A 21,159-nucleotide genomic window follows, 5' to 3' on the forward strand; every position below is an offset into this window, starting at 1 on the left:
GTCGGTGGGATCAGCCTGGGATGATCTTTAGGGTCCGGCATCACCGGTGGGATCGCCCCGGACCGTCTTTAGGGTCCCTTTCTACCCAAACCAACCCATGATTCTATGAATCCATAGGCTCGAGGAGGGTACGGAGTCTGGAGCACTCACAGCTACCTGTGCTCTTGCCATCTCTGTCCATTACTGACCCAAAGTTTTGCCAAGGGTGGAGAGGGAAGACACACAGAGTCATGGAGCAGCCCAACACCTCCAGCTACACCTTGCAGGGGATGCCCACGGCAGTACCTTTATCCTACACAAATGTGTGAGGTCATGCCTTGCCCCAGAGTAAATCCAGACATTCAGACAGGGAAGCACCCAGCTTCTCCCAGCACAGGGAAAAGGAAAACCAGGCCACAACAATTAGCAGAGCCCCATGGCACTGCCATTGCCACTAGGGATCGGCCACTGTGCACACATGGGTGCTCAGAGATGATGCAGCTCTGTATCTTCCAGCTGCAGCCCTCTGTGTTGCTTCCAGACCTTTTTTATCCTATTTAAAAATAAAGACCAAAAAACTCCAGAGGGTCTTTGCTCACATCCAAATTAGCCTCAGCTGAAGAGGTCTTGCAGAGAACTCAGCTCATGGACTGCAGGGATGATGTGCTAGAGCTGCCTATTTCCTGCAGGGATCCCCTCCCCAAAGCACTGCTGCTTCCCAAAACTGCTCTTGCCCCTGCTAATGACAAGAATCAGTAAGTAAGCCTGTGCCATCACCCCACCCCACCAGCACATCGCTCTCATCTCCCCAGCTTGTCCTCATGATGCTGCTCTACTGGTGTGGCTGACGTAGTTCCTCTTCTTCCCCCTTCCCAGGTGGCAGGTCCAGCATTCCTGGGGTGTTCCAGGAATTCCAGAATTCTGCACTGCATCGTGCCTTATGTTCCAGTTTCCCTGAGACACAATGGAGACTAGAAGACTCCAGAGTTGCAAGGGATATTTCAAGCCATGTTGGCTTCATGCACTTGAGGCCACTTCAGCAAGGACAGGACACACCCCCCACAGCTGACTTCACACGTCACTGGGCTGCATTCACACACACAAACGTGTACACTGGATTATATCCTCACCACCTTTTCCACTGCTATAAATCCCACCACACTCTATGGGACATGGACTGTGGGAAAATAAAGTCCTACACTGTACAGTCGTACCAGTGGGTCCAGGAGCTATGGGATACAAACTTGAGCTCCTCAAACGCACGCACACCTCATGCCACCTCCACCCTCACAGAATCCACAGAGATGGACACTGTTCCTACTGCAGGCCAGCACCCAGCGAAGCCCCTGTGGTGCTGCTCCTATGAGCTTCCTGATTTGGCAGCACTTGCCCCGCACTCCTTGGCCTTCGGCTTTCCTGAGCAGAGAGGCTTTGTGGCTCCAGGCTGCAGAACAGAGACAACAGACACAGAGACGAGAGCTCAGCATGACCTGATCTTCTCCCTTGCCCTCATACATGGCACAGACCCACAGCTACAGGTGTCTGCACCTCCTCCCACTTCATCAAGGGATGCTGTCACGATGCTGCAGCTGAGCGTTGCGGGCACAGAACCTTCAGCCCCCTGGGATGGTCCGACTGACCACTCTGTGGATGGTTCCCAATGGGTGGAGCTGGCTGTTGTACAAAGAGCAGGAGCTAGGTGTTGCCTTCTCACCTTGTGCCTTTTGGCCACTTGCCGTAGTGCCTTCTCCTGGTCCAGCTGGAGCTGCATCCTCTCCAGAGCCTCTCGCAGCAGAGCCTTCTCCTCTGCCTCCCTGTGGGCTTCATCTTCCAGGCTGCACATCTCCTCCTGGCACCTTCTCAGGGAAGCTTGGCTCTGCCTGTGCAGAACAGGAGGGGAGGATTCTGTCAGTCTTTTGTCCTTATCAACCCCCTGACCCTCAGCTGTGCTCTCCAGGATTCTGTCAGTCTTTTGTCCTTATCAACCCCCTGACCCTCAGCTGTGCTCTCCAGGATTCTGTCAGTCTTTTGTCCTTATCAACCCCCTGACCCTCAGCTGTGCTCTCCCACGCCTTCCTTGGTCCTGCTGACACCGACCCTCTGCCCCAGCTGATCCTGCTGCATTCCCAGGCTCCAGCCACCCAGGACAAGGGAACTTGTCAAGGTTTTCCTGGCTCTGCTCAACCATGCGAGGCTGCAGAAGGCACCACTGCAGAAAACTGGGAGGACTTTTCCCCACTCCTCTTGATATTTGACTTTTGTACCATGGCCATAGACACAGACTGGTCCCAGGCAGACACAGGACTCAGCAGTGTCACGTCACTCCTTGCCCCGAGATCCCTGTCACTTGGCATCCAAGGCTCAGGTCTTGTTCAGAACCCTGACTTTCCATACCTGAGCTGCTCCACACTTCCCTCATAATCTTTCAGCCTTTCTTCTTTCCTTTCCAGGCAAACCTGGAGGTTCCTGATCTTTTTATACAACAGCTCCAGGGCCTTCTGTCTCTGCAGTCCCACTTCTGCCCTTCTTTCCTGAGGAAGGTGCTGCAGAGGCTGCATTCCTGACAGCTCCTTCATCTCCATCAGGCTTCCTAGAGCACCAATTGCATCAAGGTACTGTGGGAAGAAGAGGGGATGCATTATTTACCAGGTCTGCTACATTCCATCACACTGCTCAGCCATCTGCTTTCTGTCTGCTTTCCTGAGGAGATGACAGTGTCCCAAGGAAAGTAGGTTTGCATTCAATTCCCAGCTGCACAGCTTACTGGGATTGGATTGCTTCCTTTACTAAGATGACTCTTTTCCCTGCTGAATGCTTCCCTGCCTTTTTTGGAGGGGAAAGACTCCCTTGCCCAACCCACCAGCTGTGCTACCCATGGACCCCTTCCCTGGCAGCTCCCTTCATTGCTTCCCAGGCTCTCTGATGCACCACGGTACATTTTGAGGTCCCAAGATGTCCTGGCAGACACACAGTGTGCTCTGGGCCAGTGAATCATGGAATAGTTTGGAAGGGAAATTTAAAGGTCATCAAACCAACCCCCCCTGCCATGGACAGGGATGTCTTCAACTGGATCACAGAGCGGTTAATCTTCAACATTCCTGCAGCATCTGGATGTGACATACCTCTGAAATGTGTTCAAAAAATATCTAAACTCTATACACAATGGGTATGTACACACACCCTACACATGATTTACCACATCTATCCCTGACATACCATCTTCTCACCCAAGTCTGTCACCTCAGCCATTTCCACTGTGCTGTTGGTGACCCTGAATGAGCCTCCATTAGGAATGTGGTCAGGAACCTGCACAGACAGGGAAAGACTCATGAAGCCCATTTTGGGCCTGGTTTTTGGTCAAGTGGCCTTGAGCCTGCCTTTCACCTCTTGAGAAAACCACCCCAGTATCTCTGTGGTCCCAAGCCTCCCATCCTGCTCAGCCCATGGCATCCCTGGTGCTGTTCCAACAGGCAGTGTGCTGGTCCTGATGGAGCTGCCACCCTCTGCAGGAACACTGCCTACCATCCATCAGGCTGCATCTCCCACTCTGATTTCTTATGTAGCATCTCTGAAAACCCATTTCTCCCTTTCCCAGGGTGTACTTTCCAAACAAAGTCACAGGCATTAAAAAACACACATTGCCTCCCTACCTTGTCAGCATTCAACTTTTCTCCCAACACAGATGCAGGTTCCAGCTCAAGACCTCTCTGTGGGACTATTTTCTCTGATAAGTCTTTCATCCAGACCACCAGTGGCTCTGAATTGCTCTTCACAGCACCTGGATGCAAAAAGAAAGCAGATGTCAAATTGTTCCACTCCACACAACTTTGAGACTGCCCAGCTTTCCCAGCCTCCCTGTGAGGATGGGGAGGCTCTGGCACAGGTTTCCCAGAGCAGCTGTGGCTGCTTCATCCCTGGAAGTACCCAAGGCCAGCCTGGGCAGGGCTTGGAGCAACCTGGGACAGCGGTGGGTGTCCCATGGCAGTGAGTGGAACAAGATGGTCTTTAAAGTCTCTTCCAATCCAAACCATTCAATAATTCCAGGAGAGCCCTGCTCACCTGAGCACTGTCTCTTCTCCAGCATCTTTACTCTCTCCCGGAGCTCAGCCAAACCTTGTTTTTGGCGCTGGATCGTTTCCTCGTGCCTCAGGCCTTGGCATTTTGCACCAAGCCCAGCCAAGTCAGATGGTGGCTCCTGGAAGAAGACAGGTTCTTGCCCAGCCTGAAGCTCAATGTGAACACAGCCTTGCTGCCTTGCTGGGCGCTTGGCACAAGAGCAAAGCCTGGGGAGCATCTCTATGGGCTTCCGGGAGGGGGGAATTAAGAGATTTGTCAGAGACCTCTTTCCTGCTCTGCTGTGTCATGGTCAGGATACGAACCCTGCAAATGCTCTGGAGAGCCAGGAGAGGGCTGGTGCATTGCTCTGAACAGCCACGTTGGCTTTTATCCCTTGTCCTTTGCACCACCACAGAGAATTTGCCATCTACACACAAACACTGATGCACTTCAGACACTGTGTCCCTACACAAACTTGGACATTACGTGTGCACTGCCCTCTTCCAGCCCCATCCATACCCCTGCATTATGACAAACATCCAAAAATCTCTGATGGGGCTAGGGCCACAGGGCTGTGGTGGCCTGTGATAGCTGCAGACCCCCAGCTCTGGTCTGGCTGCTGTGTCCCCACACCTTTGCCCATCTGCGAATGGCACTCCCAGCACTGGGATCTCCCCCTCCCCATCACGGTATGGAACAGGACGGGCAGTAGCTCCCACGCACTCATCAGCTGGCTGTGAGTCACTGCCCGGCCCCCGCAGCCGGCCGGCCCCGCTGGCACGCTGCTGGCTGCCACCTCGCTGTACAGAATGTACAATTCCGACAGTCCCTCCATCTGCTGCTGCCACCACCTGCGAGTTCTTCCCTTTTCCAGCCTCGGGGAAATCAAATCGGGATTTGGCACAGGAGAATGAGAAGCGTTTCTTTCTGTCCTTTGCAACAAGCTGCTCCAACTTCTGCACATCCAGCCCTAGAACTGGTTCTGCATTACCTGCACGACCAGCATCCACAGCTCGGCAAGCTGGGAAAAGGAAGGAATGCTTGCATGATGCTATTCCCTTTAACTGGCAATTAAAGCAGCCATTAGCACTCACAACACTTGGCGGTTCCAAAGTGCTGTGCACACATCAGCTCATTAACCAGCAGCAGCCTGGTGGGGCTGTAGGTCCCGGATCACAGCACCCGCGGTTTGGGAAGGGCGCCCGGCCACCCCATCCTCGGAGCAGCTCCGGGCTTGGCTCTCACCGTGATGCCAAGAAACACCGCGTGCCATCGCTGCTCTTGGCAAACATCTCGGTGCTCTCCATGAGGACTCAGCCCCTGGGAGGCTTTACCCACCTGCACTGGTGTCCTGGGAGCATCCTCTGGGTTCTCCAGTGTTTGTTGGGAAGCATCCCTCAGCACCCGGCAGCGCGTTTGGGCTTGGCTGTGTGGAGAGACGAGATGTTGTGGGACCCCATGACGGATGAAGGTGACCCCAACAGCTTGTGGAGAGCAGCACCCTGGGCACCCACTGATGACTACCATGGTGTGGGTGGGAACATTTGCTTGAATACAAGTGCCTGACTTACACATCTACTGGCATGAGCTCCTCTAAACCCCCATTTCTGTTCCTTTGTCATGGATTCAGAGCTGAGTTCCATCCTGATACTCTCACATGTGCCTTTTGCTCTGGGGAGAACCCTAAACATCATCAGCTGCTGGGAACAGACACAGTGGCATCTGTGAAGCCTTGGGTGATGTCAGGGTGTACCTTAACTCTTCAGCTGCTGCTTTCAGGGCCTTATCCTTCTCCTCCACAAGGCTGGACATCTTGGATAGCTTCTCCCTGAGCTGGGTCACTTCCCACTCCCGGTGTTTCAGCTGCCTCTGGCTGTGCTCCAGCTCCACCTTCTGCTCTTCGCTCAGCTCCCCTAAGCACAGAATAGTCTTGTGGGATGCTGGCTGACTCATCAGCCAGTCCTGGGGGATCTGCAGCTGGTGCACCCTCATGGAAGTAACAATGGGGTTCATCCCTGCAGAGCCCGGCCCTACCCTTGACAGCTGCCTGCGGATCAAGGGCCATGCCAACAAGACATCCTGGTTTACTAAATCCCAGTCTCTTTGTGGAGGTATGAGCCAGGGCAATTCCTTGCTGTGGCAATTTTCCTTCACACTGAAGGACAGGTCACCAGCATTTTCTGACTTGCATCTTTTCACTCCACACATCCCCTGTGGGCTCTGTTCACATGTTCACATGCCCTGCAGGAGTCCCAGGCAAGGCTCTCCCAGTCCACTGGCTTGGAACATCTTCACCTCCAAGAAGTTCACTAGTGTGATTTTGAGCTCAGTTTTGTCTACCTGCTCTCCCCCTGATTACTCTCTTCTCCCGTTGTCACTACTATTACTTAGCCAAGGATGGGGAGAAATTCACCTTCCCAAAGGGAACAGACTGCCTGCTTTGCCTCCAGCAGGACAAAGCATTGCCTGAGAATGGTGACATCAATTTCCTCTGATGTGTGTGTGCCCACTACACTGTCATTGTTTGGAGAAGGATGGGGATGATGGCAGCCACGCAGTGCACATCACCCACCTCTCATGTCTGACATCCTGGCTCTGGTTTCTGACAGCTCCCTGGTGAGCCTGCTGATGACTGCCTTCTTTTCCAGGAGTGTGCCCTGTGCCACTGCCAGCTCCTCCTGCAGTTTCCTGGGAAAGATAAGTGCAGATCTCACAGCCATTGGGAAACCTCATTGCAGGGAGCCCATTCACACCTTCCTGTGCTGCATTCCCAGTTAATACACACATTCCTTTTTCATTCCTGCCTTTTGGTCCCCTGGGGTCACCCTGTGGTGTGGGATTGGCCACAGCACTTGCTCTTACCTGGAGCCATCCAGATGGGATGGCAGATTCCCACGTGCTGTTTGGCATCACTTTGATGCTCTATGCCCTTAGGATCACTTCAGCCTATCGAAGGGATTTGAGTCCTATCTCAGACTAAAAATATCTTGGGACAAGTGGTGTTGGACTTCCTTAGGCTGTCTCAAGGAGTGGTCCCTGGCCTTCTCCAGGCTTCTCTGATCACCATCAGTGAGTGCTGCTCACCTCAGACAAACATGAGACTCCATGGCAGGACAAATCTCCAGCCAAGCTCCTGATGCTGCTCTGTAGGCATCACACTGAAGTCCTACAGGACACGAGAAAGAAAAGGCCAATTACGTCTTTGTAACACTTACATGTTTGTTGCTTCTGCTACACAAATAATTTCTTTCATGTGGCAGCTCTGAGGGCTGAGGACTGTCTCTTTGGGAAACGCATGTCCCTGAGAGCCCAGTTCCAAGGCCAACCAGACAATTCTTGACATCCAGCCTTGCTTGGGATTGCTTCTGTCTCAGAGCAGCCCAAAGCACACCAGTCTTGTCATTTTAAAGGGCAAAGAGCCCTTATCCAGTGGCAAACCCTGTCTATTCTCCAAAACCACCAAACAATGAAATGGATTCTCTTCTGCAGGGCCTCACAGGGCTTGTCCTGCAGGATGAATAACCTTCATTCAATATTTTCACAATGTTTTCTATAGCAGCAAATTGACTGTTCCACCTCCACACACATTTCATGTTAATCCAGCTGGTTCCTGGTCCAGGTGCATCCCATACAACCCTTACCTACCTTCCATTTTTTCCACAAGTGCTGCCTTGTCCTCCTCCAGCACCTTCTGCTGCTGAGTGGCCTCTAGCAGCCTGTCCTCTAAAGCCACGATGGTCAGGGAATGCTGCTTGCTTTGCTCCCTGTATCCTGCTACTTCTTCTTGCAGTTTCTGCCTCTGTAACTCATTTTCCTCCTGGACAGCCCTGAGCTGCTGGTCCTGCTGAAGCACCTGCTGCTGTAACACTGCCTGGGAAACAAGACACAGGAGCTTGTTGGAAGTGCTGGGGGTTTCTTTTGGAATCGCCATCGACATCATCTCTCCTGGATGGCAGTCACAAGAGTGGAGGGAAGGATTTCAGGGATGGGGGAGGCATCCTCCACCTGCACAGGTTGGTGCAAGTACCTCTTGTGCAGTGATTTTCTTCAGCTCATGCAAAGCTTCTCTCAGTTTTCCCTCTGTCACTTCCTGCTCCTCTGCCTTCTTTGCTGTTGCCTAACAGAGGACATTAGCAGTAATTAGGTTAACCAGGAATCCACCTTTCTTTTTTGCAGAGCTGCTCTATGTGTATTTGGGGGGGGGGGGGAACCCCTTCATCCACTGATTTGAGCCCCTGGAGCACCACACTACAGCACACTTTCCCTTTTCTTCATTCCAAGAGTAAGCTGTTCTGCTTCACCTCCCATGCTCACCTCAGCCATGCTTCTTAGGTGACCTTCCAACTCTTGGATCTTCTTCTGTTCAACCTCCACACATCTCTTGCACTTGTCCTTCTCCTTGGTGACAGCGCTCTCCAGAATCTGTGAATCAACAGCCCACAGATTCACCTCAGGAAAAAAAGACCTCAGCTCCAAGGAGGAAAGCATCAGGCAGGGTCATTGCTCCAGAGCAGAGGTGGGTGATGGAAGAATAGCTTGGCAGGTAACTCAGTGAAAGAGAGGATAGGAGCATCTGGGGGAAGGCACAGCTGAGAGACTGGGTAGGAGCTGCTCGGCTGCTTCTTGCCTGAATCCTTGGAAAACTGAACACCAGGAAACCATCAGGGTGCCCATTCCCAAGGTGCCAGACACAGAAGCAGACTGGAAACTGTCCTACAAGGCCACCATCACAACACACACACATGGCAGAACACCCTGACTGACACTGCATCCCACACCAGAGCTGCTGCTGTGATGGCCTGGGGACAGGACATCTATGCTAGGAAAACACCCTGGGACTGAGGGGAACTGCTGCCCCCTTGCTCCACAGGGATCTCCTTTTCCAGCCAAAAAGGGACCCCAGCATGGGGAGGGAGGGAAAGAAGCCTTGAGAGGAAGCAGTGCAATGTTTCCCTAAGCTCATGGATCAGGGTGCTCCTTGCTTTCCCCTTTCTCCCAGTGACTGGATGGCAGCTGTGCATCCTGATGTTACCTGCAGGGGCTTCCCAGTTCCACCATGGATACTTTTGGGAGTTTACATCACCTGGATCCACATGGGAAGATATCCAGACCCTTGAGATCAGAACTTCAGTTTGGAGCTAGAGATTCCTCCTCTTGTTAACCAATACTCTTACAAATGTCCATTTTTTCTGCATAACATTCCTTTTCTGAAACACCAACCATGTCACTGTACCTCTCTGCTCTCCTTGTCCTTTTCCATGATAATTTGCTGGATTTTTATCTGTAAGTTTTGCTCATGTTTTGCTTCCAGCTCCTTTGTGTGCTCCTGCAACAGCTCTGCCTGCAGCTCCTGGAGATTCTCTAATTGCTCCTACAGGGAGACACGGAGGTATTAAAGGATGTGTGTCAGCAGCAGGGCAAGAAATAAACCTCCTGTGTGCATTCACTCACAAAAATTTTACAAAAGAGATCTCCTCTCCATCCTTGCTGCATTAGGGATATGGACACACCGACAGTGGGCTCTGCCTCCCTTACCTCAAGGATCTCAGCTACTGCACACCCCCAATCCAGGTGCCACACTGGCTTGCTTGGGACTGCCATCATATTTACCCATAGAAAGCATTCAAATCCACCTTGTTTGTGTGCATAAATATTTCTGTACCTGCAACATCTGATTCTTCTGTGTCATCTCCTGACTCTTTTCTGACAAGCTCCCGAGAGCAGCCAACAGTCCTGCAAAAGTCAATGGAGCCTCACTGTGAGGGGTGCTCACACACCATATCATGGATAGCAGGGAAAATTTCTTTGTGAAAAGGATGGTCAGGCATTGGAATAGGTCCCCATCGCTGGAAGTGTTAAAAAAGTGTGAGGCTGTGGCACTTGGGAACAGTGCTGACTTAGTGGCTGTGCTCTGTGACCTTGAAGGTGTTTCCCAGCCTTAAAATTTCCAGGATTTTGTGATTTTCTCCCCAAGGAGTGGCTCATGCTGAACTTTCTCCTCTAGATCTGACTTTCCAGGAGATCTCACATTCCCAGGGATGCCCAGCAGGACACAGACCTTTTCCAGAGCTGCGCAGGTCCATCCCTGCACTGTCTAGGAGCTGCTCTGCACCTTCCAGCCAGGACAGGACACCACGTGCCATGTCCAGCACTGCTGTCCTGATGGCTGAGATGGAGGGATCCAGGCACAACAGCTCCAGCTGCCCCAGCTCCCCTCGCAGGCTGGCACTGCTGCAGGGGCTCCTCAGGCAAGCCTGGAACAAATGGGACCAGTGGGGAGCAAGCCAGTGTCCACTGTCAGTGGCCTTCAGAGGCTGGAAAATGACACAACATTTCTGAACGTCTCGGACCAGGTTGGATGGAGCAACCTTGTCCAGTGGAAGGTGTCTCTGTCCATGGCAGGGGGTGGAACGGTATTTTTTTTTCTTTAATTAGAGTTGGGATTAAATGTTTGAGAGATCATATTTCTTGTTTGGACTCAGATGTTTATTAATTTATTAATTCTTATTTATGTTACAGTGAGTTTTACAGTACATCTAGCTAACAAGTTAAAAATTGTGATTTTTTTTTTTACAAGGCCTTTTAAGGCCAAATGGTTCAATTAAGAAATATTACCTAAATGATTTTTACTTTTAACCTAATGACTAACAACCTGTCATCTGAAATGTTTTTTTTTATGCAATTACAAAAAATCACTTACACCCATGAAGAAGAAGGTGAAGAAGAAAGACAAAACCTTTGCCCTAAAACTTCTATCTTGCTTTTTACATATTACTATATTCTAAAACCTTAAATTCTAAGTTTCCCACCATGTGATACCACACACTTCTATTCAAGCTACACACCCATGATCCTAGTTCTATAATTCAATTTTGGAAGCCTTCTCCACGACCTCAGGTCAAAAGCAGTGCTTTCTTTTGGGTCTGTGCCTGTCAGCACAGAAAGTCTAAAATTCTCAGTATGCAGGGGTCCAACAGAACAGGATGGGCTTTATGGAACATCTGTGACAAACTCCTGGGAACAACCACATGAACACTTAGGGATGATGTTTTGTTTCAGGGTTGTAACTTCACTCTGACCTTTCCTCAGGCCAACAAAACACCCTGTGCCACTCTGTCCCAGCTGCTATTTGGTCTTCAGTAGTTAAAGGGCTGACCTGGAGCTTCTGCAGGGAGTTCTTGAACACCTCAAAGTTTGCAGACACCTCCCTCTCCTTTGCGAGCCTGGAGCTTAATTCCTTCTTCAGGCTCTTCTCTCTCTCATGACTTTGTTGGCTCTCATCAAACATCTGCCTGACCTTCTCTATCACCTGGCAAAAGTGAGTGAAGAAAGAGGAGGATAAGGCTCACACTGTTTTCCAGCTGAGGGACCAGGGATCATCTCAGAGATGAGATGAGCAAACCGATGAGCAACAGCTGAGACCTGCTGCAAACTGGCAGCCACGTCAGACTCCTGGGCTTGTCCCTGCTGCAGATCACTGACTCCCTCCAAGCTTTGGGAGACAAAAAGGGCAGTGTTCCCTTCACGTCATGGAGCAGTGCCATTAACCTGGGACAGCCACAGCACAAATGGTCATCTGGAGAAGCCTGGATGCTGCAGCCCTACTGCACATGGAACAGGCACCACGGCTGCTCTGCAGCAGCTGCCTTGAGCCTCTTGGGGCTTGGCAGGTTCTGAACATCTCTGTGAGCTGCTGTCCAAACTCACCTGCTGCTCTGTTACAGATTTCCCTGTGCTGCCAACTGCTGATGGAGAACAGACTTGCATCACTTGGGTCTTGAAGGACTCCAGCTGCAGCAGGGATCAACACATGGAGACAAACACCAGCAATCACTGATAGCTGATCACTGATGATCCATATCTAGCATGATGTTATCTGCAAAGGGCTGTCCCTGCCCAGAGCAGCATTACCCAGGCACTGAGGGACATCAGTGTGGCTCCCAGAGAACATAACTAAGATTAGAGATTCCTTTTCTGTATCCTATTAAACTCTCTGTTGTCCATGCTGCCCACACAAATTCTGTGGATAAGCCTTTTATACCTCTCCCAGTGACACGATAAGTCCTGTGCCAGGGTTTGGTGCTCAGGACATTGGGTTTCTGTTTCCACAGCACATCCTTCCCCATGGGAAGCTGCATCCCTGTGTGCCCACGGCCCCAGTGGGCATCCCTGCCATTCCCCATCTGCTCCCCAGCTCGCTGCATGTCAGATCACAGCAGGAGCTCCCTGTGCCCCATCTCCTGCAGCTGCCCTGCCTGCTGGGACCAGGCTGCCTTCAGTTCCTCCTGTGCCTGCAACGAGAGCTTTGGCATCTCAGAGTGACATCCAAAACCATGCCATGGGTATTTCAACCACTGTTTCCATCAGACAAGTCCAAATGTGCCTCTGGAATACCAGGAGACAGACAGCAATCTGTCAGCAGGGAGTGGGGCTGCAGCATTTACCCTTCACAGCACTTTTTTGTCTGGCTTTCTCCCCTGGCACTGTGTTCATCCTTGACTTTCTCACCCAACACCCACACAGGGCACTCTCTCATCTATTTTTCTTCTTCCATCAGAGTCCATGGTAGAGCTCAGGGCAGCTGGATGCCCTGCCCATCCAGCCTGTGCTCCCAGGGATTGCTGGTCCCCATCCCACCCCTCTGGGATCATGGGACCTGCCCTCTGTATGTCCCCTGCAGCCAACAGCCTACCTTGGCTTTCTCAGCCAGTTGCTTTTGGACACTCTCGTGCTTCCAGAGCTCTCCCTGCAGCCCCTCCAGGTCCTGCTCCAGCTCCTTGATGCGCTGCAAGAGCCCAGGGAGGGTGGGGGGTCTCACTAGAGCAGCTGGGCATTGCCCCTCTGGATGACCCCAAGATTTTCTTTCCACTGAACTCACTTTGTTTACTTTGGAATTCTCTTCTAACCTGTATTTACTGTGGTTATATCAGCTCACAAGTGGAATTCAATCTGATTTCTGATCACATGTCCCCCAAACCCCCTCTCCCCCACCCTCCCCTTCACACCTAAACCAGTGTTACAGATCCACAGTTTACACTTCCCCAGGTCTTATGTGCCTTTCAGGACAGGAGATGAGTTCCAAACAACTCCCTTTCAATGCCCAGTTGATTATTCCCTTGCTGATGCATTCCTGCAGTCACTGCTTACCCCAAATGAGTTCGACTCACATTTCTGCAGGAGATCAGGTCTTGCTCTCCGAGTTCACGCTTTGTTTCTTCTTTAATTGTCAAGCACTAGAAGGAACGGCAACCAAGGAAAATAACCATCAGGGTGGTGATACCATCACTCCTGCTGTGAATGGGACACTGGCACAGGCTGCCCAGGGCAGTGGTTCAGTTGCCATCTCTGTAGGGATTTAAAATACACTTGGGGACATGGTTTGGTGGTGGGCTTGGTGGGGCTGGGGTAATGGCTGGACTCAGTGATCTTACAGGTCATTTCCAACCTCAGCAATTCTTGGATTTCCAGTCAATCCTTGTGATCCCTTGGCACATTGCAGCCAACACAGCCTCTCCCCTTATCATGTTCCCAGTGCAGTTCTGCTTGTTGAGGAAGAGCTGCGCATGCAGAGGAAAAACCTGCTGTAAAAGCCACTTTCTTTAAGGACAAATCCAGGCTGGGCCACAGGGAGCCCCACTGCACAGTGACAGGGTTTCTATGGCTCCTCAGGAGGATCTTGGCAGGAATATTTTGTGTGTACAAACAGCTGCTGTGCTCACAGGAGTCCAGGGCACATGGTACCTGATGCAGAGCAAGGAGGGAGATCCAGCTGGGGAAGGAGACCCTGATCCATGGGCATCATGGCACATCCAGACATGGTCAGGGGACCATCACCACTATATCCCAGTCATACAACTGCTACCATCCTCACCAGAGAGAAGCACAACCCCTTCTCACCTGCTTTCCCACCTTAATCCCCCTGTCAGACAGGGGGTCATAAATTACTGAACCCCTCATTAATGCTGCCAACCTTGGCTGAAACCATGGCCAGATGATTGTCCTTCTCTTGGTTTTCCTTATTCAGTTTTTCAGTCTCTTGCTGGAGCTGCTGGACCTTCTGCTCCTTTTGCAGGAGTTCCCTTTGCATGTTGCTCACCAGACCTGAGGAAAACAACTCTGGTCAGAGATCACCCAGGCATGGCATTTAGATGGGATATTGGGAAGAAAATCTTCTCTGTGAGAGTGGGGAGGTTCAGGCACAGGGTGCACAGAGAAGCTGTGGCTGCCCTATCCCTGGAAGTGTCCAAGGCCAGGTTACCCCCCTGCTCCAGGGGCTTGGAGCAGCCTGGGATAGTGGAAAGCGTTCCTGCCCATGGCAGGGGCTGGAACAAGGTGGTCATTAGGGTCCCTTCCCTCCCAAGCCATTCTGTGATTTGATGATTTCTACAAGCCACTAGGAATAATTTATTGCCTGTGCAATTTGGCCAGTGCTTGCTCCTTATCCACAGCCAATCCCAAACTGCTTCATGCCCTGACCCAGAGCTCCAGGGATACAATACCTGCAGTCAAAGCCTGGTCCCTCTTCAACTTCTCACTTTCTCTCTGCAGCCTCCTGATCTCCAGGTCTCTTTCATGGAGGGAATGGCTGAAAACCTGGTTTGAGCCTTTCTGCAGGTCACTGATCTGCAAAACACAAATTTACCTGTGCTCCTCACCAGAACATTCATTGACTGCTACAGCCCCTTCAGAGAGGGCCAGCTGGTCCTTCTGGTGTGGTGGGACTGCTCTTGAGCATCTTCAAATAGCACCTTAAATGTGCTCTGGCTGTTTCTGCTGAAATGCTAATGCCAGAGGCATGAGGGAAGGGAAGGGAAGGGAAGGGAAGGGAAGGGAAGGGAAGGGAAGGGAAGGGAAGGGAAGGGAAGGGAAGGGAAGGGAAGGGAAGGGAAGGGAAGGGAAGGGAAGGGAAGGGAAGGGAAGGGAAGGGAAGGGAAGGGAAGGGAAGGGAAGGGAAGGGAAGGGAAGGGAAGGGAAGGGAAGGGAAGGGAAGGGAAGGGAAGGGAAGGGAAGGGAAGGGAAGGGAAGGGAAGGGAAGGAAAAACCCTCCCTGATTTCTCTTGATTTCAGACACACAAACCTCTCCTGCCGAAAGCTGGGTGTTACACCACAAACACACCTGTACCTGAGAGGTGTTTTCCCTGCTTGGTGCCCATGGAAGCCTCCAGTACCTGTTCCCTCAGGGCTTTGATCTCCTCTGTTTGGGCTCCCAGCTCTCGGTTGAATGTGAGCAGCTTCTGGGTCAGCTCAGCCTCGTTCCTCACTGCTGCCTGGGCCAGTTTCTTTGCCATGGCTGCAATCTCCTCCTGCAGGTCTCTTATCACCATATCCTTCCCCTTTAACTCTGTTTCCAAACCAAAAAGGTGACCCATTTCCTTCTTCATTAGCTTCTCACCCTGTGGGTGGATTCAGGGGCCACTGGTCAGTCTGCAGCAACAGAAACTCCAGACCACCTGCCCAGGGGCACCAACTCAGGGCCACCAGCAAGGGACCTGCTGTCCCCCGCTTCCCACACCTCTAGACACCCACTGTCCCCATCCACCTGCTTTGGTGGCAGCCCCCACACTCTGCTGGGACTCCTGGTGGGACACAAACATTTGGCAGGATTCACCTGCTCTGCCAAGGACCAGGACAGTTCCTTACTCCCTCCCTCCCCAGCATTACCTTCTCCCACAGGAGGAGACTCACCTTGTGAGTCCTCAGGGAAGGGGCTCTCCCCACACTGCTTGCACCATCACATGAGAAGCTCCCTGAGACTGGAAGAAAGAAAATTATCAGTATGAGAGGTGGTTGCAGGCAGCAGAAATGCTCCCTGCAGCATCCTTTTCCCTTGTGCCAAAACTACTGTAAGGCAGTGGCCACTATTCAGGGCATGAACTCACTTCACAAGTGGCAGAGAAACAAAACAAAAAAAAAAGACACTTGGAGTGTAAACAGTCTGCACAGAAGAGAGAGTTAATTCACCTCTGGAACTGAAACAGCCTCAAAGCAGCAGAGACGCAGCACAGAGAGGCTGCCCTTATTTTTCTGCATTGCCCAGCCCCTCAGAAAGATGTGCTTGTTTTTTTGTCCTCCCACATGGGAACAGCTTGTCTCGCTGCCAGTAGGGCATGGGGATCCTTTGGGCTGTTTCCAAAAAGAGGAGTTTGTGCTACCCTGGCTATGTGTGTACCCCCCTTCAGCCTCGCTGCAGGTTTCCAGTTCAGCACTGGGACCACACAGTGCTGCCTCCACTCTGCACTTTGGCACCTCACTGCTCATTGCTTATGGCAGCTCAAAAATCCCAACCCCACAGCAGGAAAGCCACAGCACTGTGCACCAGGCCACAACATTCATGGCAAATGTCACATTCTCCAGCTGTGCTGCCTGCCCAAACCTTCACCTCTGCCCTGCTCTATCACATTATTTCCAGAGGTTCATCAAATACAGACCTATTTTAAAGTGCCTTGTGGGAAATAAAAAAAGAAAAGCTGTCAGAAAGCTGTGTGAGACCAAATCTCAGGATGGAGAAATGCAAGAATGCTGAAGATGCAAGGACAAGCAACAATAGGGCTGTGAGCTGTGTAGGGATAGGCCTCAGGAAAATATGTTCAGCAAGACAGTAGAAATATGTAAGCTTAATAATGAAGCTTTATCCATTGTTTTAAGCTATTACAAGCCAACATTGTTCAAAGCAAAATGTACATGTAGCTTTATTAATTATCCTGAGCAAATGCTTGTCAACTTTTAATACTATGCTATTGGCTAGAAAGTTGTTAAAACACTTTTTAACAAAGAGAACTCAGTCTGCTGTGCCAGCAGATGAAGCTGTTCCATCTCCCTTGCCTAGTTCTGTAAAATGAGACTGATGAATGTGGTGAAATAAAGGCTTTAAGAGAGCTGCTCCAGCATTCCTATCCTGTTGTTTGTGTACATAGATATATGCAAATATAAGAGAAAAAATACCCCCCAAAAAAACTCCAGCAGTGCCTTCACTAGAGGCAGCCACTTAAAAGGAGGTGGAAGCACACTTCAAACAGGAGCTGAGAACAGGAGCAGGAGTCAGTGGTGCAGGTGAAGTCAGTCATGGCCCTTCTGAATCCCACACCAGCAAAATGGAAGAGGAAATGTCCCTCTGCAAGGGCAACAGCATTCCCCTTGGGATGTCACAGCTCATTTCTTCCCTTGACCCAGGACCACACGTGGATTTTGGTCAGCTCAGTGGGACTCGCACTCAGTTGCTCAACGCTTGCCACTTTTCTGCTCCAATCAAGTGGGTCTGTGAGGACACCAGGACACAAATGGCTGGTTTGGGCATCATGGAGTACCTGGCCTCACCGCAGATGTCCTGCTGAAGGTGTCCAGAGAGGTGGCACTGGCCGCGCTCCTGTCCCGGGCACTCGCAGGTCGCCTCGGCAGCACCAGATGGGGCAGGTGGCCAGGGGCTCTGGGGGTCCCACTGCCCAGGGAGGGGCCAAGCTGCCACTGCAGCGAGGGCAGGCACAGAGGAGATGCAGGAGTCCAAGGTTTGGGCTCTGCAACCACCTGGAGCTGCCTGCTCCACCCTATGTGACGTTTCAAGGGGGGACAGGACATCTAGGGTAGGAAAACACCATGTTATCTGCAAGATTTTAGGAAATATTTTAGCCCTGGATTCACATGCACCATATAGTGGAAAAGCCAGGCACAAATCTCAGCAGAAGCACAATTTTCGTTTGTTCCCATTTCCATTACTCAAGGATCAGATTTCAATCGAAGTAACCAGACTCTTTGCTAAAACAAAAGGAAATTATTGGGGTTTTTTATTCTTTGAGCTTTTCCCTCTCCATCTGACTGCCCTGATTCTGCAGATCATTTGCACGATCCAGCAGCCCTCCTTTCATAGCTCTCTTGGCTCTCAGAAGGTCCTATCCCAGTGTTTTTCCCATTCTGCCAGACAAACCAAAGCCTCTCACTGCGCTCCTGCCTTCCCATCAGCTGGGCCTGTCACACTGGGAATCAGGACACTGCGCGCTGCTCTCCTGATGAGCAGAGCTCTCCAGGACAGCGGGGACAAGCCACCGCCAGGATCTCAGTTACAAGAGCTGCATGAAACATCTTCCAGCGCGGGGCCGGAGCCGGGTGCGGGTCCTCGCACACCCGGCTGCTGACGGGGCCGGGAGCCCGGCGCGGCTCCCTGCTCCTCCGGCCCTTCCCCTCTCCCGGGGCCCATCCCGGCCCCGCCGCCCGGGCCCGTGCTGCTGCCCGGGGCGCTGGCTCCCAGCGGGATTGCACAAAACCCTTCCCCTGGCGCTGCCGGGCACGGCAGGACGCGATTCCCGGCGGGAATCTGCCCTGCACGGCCCGCTCCTCTGAGGGTCCCGAGCAGCGATCCCTGCCCCGTCAGACTCTCCCCGGCCCAGCTGGCTCCCTCCCTGCCGGCAGCAGGGTCGGGCTTCGCAGCCGCCCCTCGCAAGGGGGATCCCAGAGCCCGCAGTGAGGAAAGGCACCCATGGGCAGGCTCTGATCGCTGGGCAGAGCCGATTCTGTGAGCATCCTGCCTCTGAGAGTGCAACTGCTCACTGCTCCGGCGCCATCCGGCCTTACCTAGGCTGCATCTGGGATTATTCGAGAGCCAAAATAATAAAAATATTATGGGGATTATCAGTTCCTCTGTTTTATTCGAAACCCAGCTTCTCTCTTGTTGAGTGGATTGGGAGGAAACATAAAATGCAAATAGAGGGAAAGGACATTTTCCAGATCTTCCTTTGCTAACGCATCTCTGTCCTGTTCCCGTGCTTTTCCATTTTCCTACCGCACTGCCTGGGTTTCTTCAGCAGAGGGAGCTCCAGCTTTTAATTTCTTCCTCCCCATGACAGGAAAGATGTGTGCTGATGTCTTTAGAAATAATTTGATGGATGGAGGCATGGGGGTTAAAGCATTTGGAAGGGGTCTTAATGGCTCTACTGCCTTTGGGCAGAAGGTTTGTTGCACAGTCCAGACAGTTTGGCTCCTGAAACAGGCAAGGGTCTGCACAAGGCTGAACTTCTGAGCTTTGGGGTAAAACAGTAGGTTCAAGAGGGGGATATGTGGTAGGTGGTTTGGAAAGGCTGTACCTTCCTAGTACCTCAGGAGGTGGGGAAAGGAACAGGGCACCATGAGGCAGGGACTTAGGATAAAAGGCGTTGGGATAAAAGGAGGCTGTGTCCTCTAAAACCCCGAGAGAGAGAGAGAGAAACCTGTGGGCGTGTGCCCTAGTGGACTCTCTCCCTTTATTTGAATGAAGATGAAAGACTCCTCTGTCTCCTTTTTGGATATAAACCTCTGGCGTTTGCAGAGTTTCCTGACACCTGCTTTTGGCACCTTTCCTCAGGATCTCCCAGATGAGCTGGGACCGAATTTCTGCTTCTGGTACTTTCCCTGGACATCTCCACCCATCCTTGCCCAGGCATCCTTCCATGTGCCATAGCATCCACCCTTAGCTGGGCACCTTTCCCTGGCCACCCCCACCCACCTTTCTTGAACATCCCCAGCCCTACCTGAGCATCCCCATCCACCTTTCCTGAACATCCCCAGCCCTACCTGAGCATCCCCATCCACCAGCAGCTGGAATGACACTCCCGCGGTGCCGAAGCTCAGGATATCCCCTGGCCCCACCCTGACGGCCGCGTTTTGCACCTGGCAGCTGTTGACAAAGGTGCCGTAGGGGGAGTTGAAGTCCTGAAGGGTGAAGCTCTTGTCTGAGGCGGAGAATTCCAGAGCTGCATGACGAGCTGCTACCCCTGCGGACTGGGAGCAGGGAAGGGACAGGCAGGGAAGGCTGCTGGAGGCAGCTCCAGGTTCGCCCCTGCTTTGCCAAGCCCCTTTTGTGGTCCTCAATCCCAGCATAAACCGGTCCCTCCACACTTTGCCCAGAGGACTCCAGCACATCCTCTTCCCTCCCCTCCATCCTCCACCTGTTTTGGGATGCTCGGCTGCCTCGGCCTCACCTGCAGGACGATGTCAGCCCCTCTGTGGCTCCCGATGGTCGTGGTGCCGGATTTCAGCTGGAAACACTCATCCGAGCTCTTTAGGAAAGCTCGCATTGCCCAACCCCCCCACTTGCAGGGCTTGCACCAAATAAGTCCTGAGTCAGCAATTTCCACACACAGCCCCCTCCCCCCTCACACCCTGAGGCTCTACTAACTCAAACACTCAAAATTATACAAAATGACCCCAAAAGCTGCTCTGTCCCAGCTGGCAGTGTGGCTGCAGTAGCCTTGGAAACCTCAGCCACACCAGAGCGCACTGCTGCCTGCCTGGGTGAGTTTTTCCTCTTCGATTTGTTTATGTTTTTTTTTCTTCTTCTTTTTCCAAGCAACTGTCCCAGCAGCACAACACAGCTCAGTGCCAGCGTGACCACAGCGATCCCATCAGCTGGGGACACACGTGGGAATGTGAGAAATGAGACCTGCAATTTGGAAGCTTCTTTTCTAGAAGTTTAGTAAGTGAGAGGAATGAGGGATTCGTCTTTGCAAACAAGCTGTGGGTCTGCTGGAAGATAAACTAGCACTGAGAGATAAAAGAAACAGTGGGAAGGATTCCACAGATTGATGAATGGAAAAAGATATTTGCCTTTACAAACAAACTGGAGGTTTGCTGATAAATTAAACTGGATATTGGAAGATGAAAGAAGCAATGAGGAAAACCCATGAATTCCATAAGAATTAAAAATTACAAGGGATGGTTGTACATTAGAGGGGAATCTCAGGTATCGGGTGTTCTGGGAAGTCTGTGCCTCTCAAGTACCTCAGCCCATAGGGGGAGAGAGGGAAATGCAGCCAGGAAATTAGGATAGAGAGGGAAGCTGCATTCTCCAAAAATCGGAGAGATCCTAGGGGAATGCCCCATGGCCTCTCCCTTCATTCAAATAAAGTAAAAGGACTCCTCTGTCTCCTTTCTGGACATTAACCTCTGGTGTTTGTGGATTAATTTTCCTGATATAAGGGATAAAAAAAAAAATTAACCAGTTCTGGGGTGCCCTTGGCTTTTGGCCAAAAAGCACCTCGAGACAAGAGTGTAATCTATACTGTGTTACATTACTGAGGCACATGCATATTCAAGTGCTTCATTCTTGTGAGTTTTTGATATTTCAGCTACTCTTCAGTTTGTTTTCTTTACAGTCTGACT

The 21,159-nt window shown here is 51.6% G+C and overlaps 1 protein-coding gene across 1 annotated transcript; it reads right to left on the reverse strand.

Annotated features, from left to right (window-relative positions):
• Positions 1-1,249: 1,249 nt before the first annotated feature.
• Positions 1,250-20,075, reverse strand: FHAD1 (forkhead associated phosphopeptide binding domain 1). The gene is given in 29 exon segments (XM_062507404.1): positions 1,250-1,423; positions 1,694-1,859; positions 2,374-2,594; positions 3,196-3,285; positions 3,630-3,757; positions 4,039-4,171; positions 5,326-5,461; positions 5,789-5,948; positions 6,608-6,723; positions 7,120-7,201; positions 7,681-7,906; positions 8,063-8,152; positions 8,350-8,457; positions 9,269-9,406; positions 9,698-9,768; positions 10,094-10,289; positions 11,192-11,344; positions 11,743-11,830; positions 12,223-12,326; positions 12,728-12,820; positions 13,203-13,268; positions 14,006-14,136; positions 14,535-14,658; positions 15,204-15,428; positions 15,525-15,537; positions 15,707-15,788; positions 17,340-17,607; positions 19,573-19,779; positions 19,980-20,075. Coding segments are annotated over 29 exon segments (3,885 nt in total).
• Positions 20,076-21,159: the final 1,084 nt, after the last annotated feature.

The sequence above is a fragment of the Cinclus cinclus genome, chromosome 23, assembly GCF_963662255.1.
Source record: "Cinclus cinclus chromosome 23, bCinCin1.1, whole genome shotgun sequence".
Taxonomy (NCBI): Eukaryota; Metazoa; Chordata; class Aves; order Passeriformes; family Cinclidae; genus Cinclus; species Cinclus cinclus.